Here is a 5,678-nt window from a genome sequence, read left to right as displayed (position 1 = left end):
TCACAATGGATTAGGTCATACTTCAAAAATAGTTGCAAGGCAGAAATTGATGCGAGATTTTCACAGCCGAAAGCAATATTCAGAATCGATGAAGTCTCGTCATAGCTAAAAAAGGCTTTCATTTAAAAGTGACCGCAAGGCAGCAACCATTGAGATGTCATCATAGATATCTATAGAGGCATACCTATGTTATAGCCAGAATGGCAGAACTAGGCACTAAAACTCTTTTGTCCACCGACATGACCTTGAAGATGACCTTGATAGCTGAGTGACGAGGTTGAAATTCAATCTCGACAAAAATTTAGGTATTTGCCCTAGAAACAACATATACAAAGTGCAATCGGAACCAAGGCATGGTAATTCCGGAGTTCGAACCCGGGCCCGAGAACCGTTGCCGTCGATATAGTGAAAAAATTAAATAAAAAGGGTCGCCAGGCAGCCATCCGTACTAGTGAGGTTGTAAACATCGCGGAAATGCTGCGAGGCGGGGTAGTCCTATTTTAAGGGCAGCTGAGAATGTTGATTTCAAAGTTGATAGAGATAATTCGATAAATAGTGAAAATAGTAAAATAGAAAAATGGCATCCGTACTAGTGAAGTTTAATGAAAATAGCCGCAAGGCGACGAACTTCGATTCGAGGAACGGCTGAGATTGTTGTTGACTTCATTAATACCAAATGTGGACATAGCAGAAGTAAAGCAATCGGCTCACCGGTTGTGTTATTACTGGCGCCAATATCGATTTCCGATAATACGCGCAGGTATATAGTACCGAGCTCCATTCATCAAGTTATCGATTAGCGACCGACAAGTCGTACGGGGAAAAAACCGCGAAAAAAGAAAAACACACGTCCCTCCCACGAGCTGTCAATCAATCAATCTGCTATTAGCCTCACCTCGGTTCGGGGATGCAGAAAAAATACATCATCGCACTGAGCACAAATCGACAGCCGAGCGGTAATGGCCGTCAAGAAGTAGATCGGTTTCTTCAAACCCGCCGAGAAAAAAATGGCAACGGATAACTAATCACGTAGAAGTGGCGGATCCGAGGGGAGGGGGTTTAGGGGGTCACCCCGCCCAGTGTTCGTAAATTTTCTGATAGTGAAGTCAATCATATCAATGGTGAAAGTAACTACAATTAAAATCCTTATCGATTACTTATTCTATAAAGGAAACTACTTAAGTTATTTCAATGATGAAATGAGTATTTTAAACGACAATGTTGACACGAACAATCTTCTCATTCTTTTTCGTTTTCGATATCATTTCAGTTAAGTAAAGCCACGCGAGATGTTCAACCTTCTGAACACGATGTCGACGACGGCAGGGCCATCTATCGTTCAATTCCTCGAACTAGCCAGCGCTTCGGCGACGACCATCAACATACGATGGGCGATCACCCGAGAATTTACGGTCAACCTGATCGGCGCTAAGGTGCACTACCAACGATACGGCAGCACGCTGGTGAAATACAGCGACCTGTTACCGCCGGAATCTACGAATTACAGCATCGACAAACTACTGGCCAACACGAACTACAAGATCTGTCTGGCGCTTTATAACAACTCGAGTTCTGTCGATTCGCCGAGTCGGCACTGTATGGACGCGATGACTACAACCTGGCATATACCGGTCTCAATCGGCAGCAGTATCGGCGCCTTCCTGGCCCTGGCAATTATCGTATTAATCGTGTTAATGTCGCAGTGTAAACAACGTCACATGACCAACCGCGTTCGTCGTAAGAGCAGCCGATACGACAGCCAGTTCGACAGCCAGTACGACTCGGTGGCGCACGATCCCGAATCGAGTAGCTATCACCCGGGCGCGCACGGCGAATTCAGCGATATTACGATACATGAAATACACGAGGAGTGTTGGGAGAACGATAAAGGCGGGGTCATGTTGGAGGTGCCGAATATGAATCACTGCGCCAACGTCGCGCCGCATATGCATATCTGCGCGCATAACCCGCGCTGTTTTAGCATACCGACCTACCCGGGCGACGTCGGTAGTTTACCGCTGTCCTCGGAGCGATACCCACCGCAGACTGTTCAATACAACCAACCGCAGCCGAGCACGTCGCAAAGTCGAATTATTGCGGACGATACCGCCGAAAACTACGACCGCCGCGACGAGCAGGAACAACGCGAGCCGGTCACCCCGACCCTCGACGCCATGTCGCCGGTTTTCTGTCCGATCGCTTCGTTGCCGTATCAACGGTCGTTAGACGCGGGCACGGCGCTACCGCCCCCTGGCGGTAGAATTCCGGGACCGGGGCCACCGCCGACGACGAAACCGTGGGTGTACATGAAAAAATCGCCGAATTCGATGAACGGTCGACTGTCGAATTCCGATCACCAGCTGTGCACGAGGGTGAATACTGTATGACATGTTCCAGATACCTGATGGTTCGTGCACTGTCAAGGTCAAAAAGTGAACGTTTAATTAAAAACACGTATAGTGCTTTGAATACGTTTCATCGCGAACGGCAAGAAATACCAATATATCCGATCAATAATTTATAAGAAGCTATTGCGTGTCCTCTGTGAATGTCAAGGCGAGAACGCAGCAGATCGAGATCAAGGTGAATAGAATGTCAGCGAGAAGAAACGTTCGAAAATCAATAATGTCAAAGTGCGATAATTCAGGTCAAGGTTAAAGTGGTATATCGATGATTTCAGGGGGAGTGTTCCCCGGATGGACGGTCCCCTTTAATAAGCGAGATAAAACGAATTTTGTAAAGGTAGAAATTTCCGAGAACGAAATCAGCCGGAATGGATGACTAAAAATGATACCTTGTTTCTCATTTCTGCTTAGCTAAAAAGTCGACCCGGTCGGTCGCCTGTCAACCCTGTACATTACGTTTTTAAAATCACGATCAGGCTAACAATAACAGACCCGGCAGCTATAGATTACACGTCTTATTGCAGTTTACAAAAGTGACCCGGCTGATTTGGAGAAACAAGGTATCATACTTTTAAGCCTAAAAACCGATGATTAACAAAACGTCTGAAATGATGGGCGTAAACGATTCTTTTTTTGCTGTGTCGTAAGTCGCAATGTTTGAGACAGAGGTAAAATGGATTAAACTGCTGACAAATTATAATATACAGAAATCTAGAAAATAACGATAGATTGATTTGAATCGAGCGGTCGATTATTATTGTACTACGCGTAGATTATATAGACTTCACATTTTATCCGCGTATATAGCTATAGTGTCAAGAGCCAGCTTGCGGTCGCAGTGTTTGCCCAATTTTGCCGGTCGGTCGCAGTGTTTGCCCAATTTTTGCCGGTCGGTCGCAGTGTTTGCCCAATTTTGCCGGTCGGTCGCAGTATTTGCCCAATTTTGCCGGTCGGTCGCAGTGTTTGCCCAATTTTGCCGGTCGCTTTAGCTACATTTAACTAACATGTATATAATTGAATTGGGAATCTAGTGTATCATATATCTATATTTATACATATATATAAGGAATATTATGCATTGTTATGTTATTATATTATGATGTTATGATTATTATTAAAATGAAGCAGCCAGCGCGAAAAAGGGCCCGGTTGAAGATTGACGAAAATGACGAGATGGCGGCCATCGATTCTTTCTTCGTCAGAGAGAGAGAAACTCCACGCACAAATTCAACCGAATTGTAAATAGTTGTAGCTTGTAAGAACTTAAATCAATTTCAATGTTTAAGATAGTTATAATTCTTATCGTTAAATCTGTTAATAGGCACGATTAATCTTTAATAGGATGCTACCGATTACTTGTGTTAGCAATTTGGGTGTCTGTAGAAATGGACGTATCAAGACAAAACATTGATACCTTGTCTCTCATTTCTACCGACCGCTTTTCATATCAGATCGAGATAATAATAACAGACCCGGCAGTAATAGAAATGAACTGATCACAATCTATATTGCAGTTAAAAAATGACCCAGCGGATGAAGAGAAGATATAATTTTTAGCCGTTTTAGGTGAATACTCTTCACAAGACAGTCATTTCAAAATCTGCTTTTTGAAAATTTTCTTCATACATGCATATCTGCGAATCCAATATCGTTTAATGCTTGTGTCGGCAATATAGGTTCCTATAGTTTCTAATGTACATATTTCTACCCTAATAGATTTGAAACGATGGCGATTATTTCACTAACACTGAAATCATTGACCGCAGTCTCTGGAAATCTCGTAGGCCTCGTAATGTCTTCCTCGCAAATCAATTCCTTGAACATCTCGAGAAAGTGACTGTGAAGTATTCGACTTGACAACTCTCCTGACAATAAATCATCACGAATAAATAGAACACAAGTCATAGTGTTTGTTTTCAGGCCGTGTTAATGTATCCGATTTAAGAGCGATATATGAGTTGGATGGTACAGTAGACTCCGCTCAAGTCGGATCTTTTGACTTGAGAGTGATATCTGAGTTGGATGATACAGTAGACTCCGCTCAAGTCGGATCTTTTGACTTGAGAGTGATATCTGAGTTGGATGATACAGTAGACTCAGCTCAAGTCTGATCTTTTGACTTGAGAGTGATATCTGAGTTGGATGATACAGTAGACTCCGCTCAAGTCTGATCTTTTGACTTGACAGTGATATCTGAGTTGGATGATAAAGTTGACTCCGCTCAAGACGAATCTTCGTAAACCGTTGAAAACAAATTCCGACATATCATTAATCAGTTCTACAAATCGATTCAAACTTTTTAAACTCCTTTAAATCTAAAAGGCGGTCCCAAAAATACTATGAATATATATTTTAGTAGATTTTTTTTTATAGTTGATTTTAGTTTAGACAAACATCTACTAATATTTTGTAGCATTTATTTTCTTATTTCACTACTAACACCGTATGATGACTCAGTAGACTCCGTTCGCTAGTACCTCGCGGAAAACGCTGTTTTTGGGGTCGTTTTATAGCAATATAAATGGAAAAATATTTCCATTGTATTCTCAAAAGGGCGCGGGACGGGAGCGCGTACTCCTTGTGCCCCCCTCCCCCCATGGATCAGCCCCCTTAACCTAAACCTGTTGTACGAACCAGATGAATTCTAGAGTAATTTTGTGGTTCTCTTCTTTCTAAATTATAATCGTTTTTATTTGTGTCAATTCTGTTTATCGTATTTTTTTAAATTGATTTATTGATTTATTGATTTATTTATCGATTGCACTCCGCGACGTGAAAAGTATATACGTGTTGTCGATTTACATCTAGACTTTGTCGTAAAAAAAATCTGGATAGAATATCAGGACATAATAACATTCCAAACATCTACTCGTATTATTAATTTAGTAACGTAGTGGCTGTAACTAATTAGTAACCATTTCTAACGAAACGAATTAGTAACTGTTTACATCATCGATCCGGCATAGAAATAGTCTAGATAATTTTTTTCAATTTGTACGCAATTTCGACTATAAGATCAAGGTGCATTTCTATATCGTCAGTGTTTAAACAACCCAACCGTCAGATGGCGTCACTGAGCCGGTGAATTATACAACGCCGTCTTTTTCGAAGTGGTCGCGATTGCCCCAAGGTCAAAAAATTCCCGAACTTTCCAAGACTTTTCGAAACCCGTGAGAACCCTGGTTCAGATGTGATTCCCAGGGTTAAAGCTCGGGCGAAACTTCTAAACCAGTCGGTCACGCCCTCTGGCGGCGGTAATTCTACGAACGTTCC

The 5,678-nt window shown here is 42.3% G+C and overlaps 1 protein-coding gene across 1 annotated transcript; it reads left to right on the top strand.

Moving 5' to 3' along the window:
* Positions 1 to 1,289: 1,289 nt before the first annotated feature.
* LOC141911638 (uncharacterized) lies at positions 1,290 to 2,387 on the top strand. The gene has a single exon (XM_074802627.1). The coding sequence runs from the start codon at positions 1,290 to 1,292 to the stop codon at positions 2,385 to 2,387; it is 1,098 nt and encodes a 365-aa protein (XP_074658728.1).
* Positions 2,388 to 5,678: the final 3,291 nt, after the last annotated feature.

This window comes from Tubulanus polymorphus, chromosome 10 (genome assembly GCF_964204645.1).
Source record: "Tubulanus polymorphus chromosome 10, tnTubPoly1.2, whole genome shotgun sequence".
Lineage (NCBI taxonomy): Eukaryota > Metazoa > Nemertea > Palaeonemertea > Tubulaniformes > Tubulanidae > Tubulanus > Tubulanus polymorphus.
The sequence above is the reverse complement of the archived record's forward strand: the minus strand, read 5'-3'. Positions and strand labels throughout refer to the sequence as shown.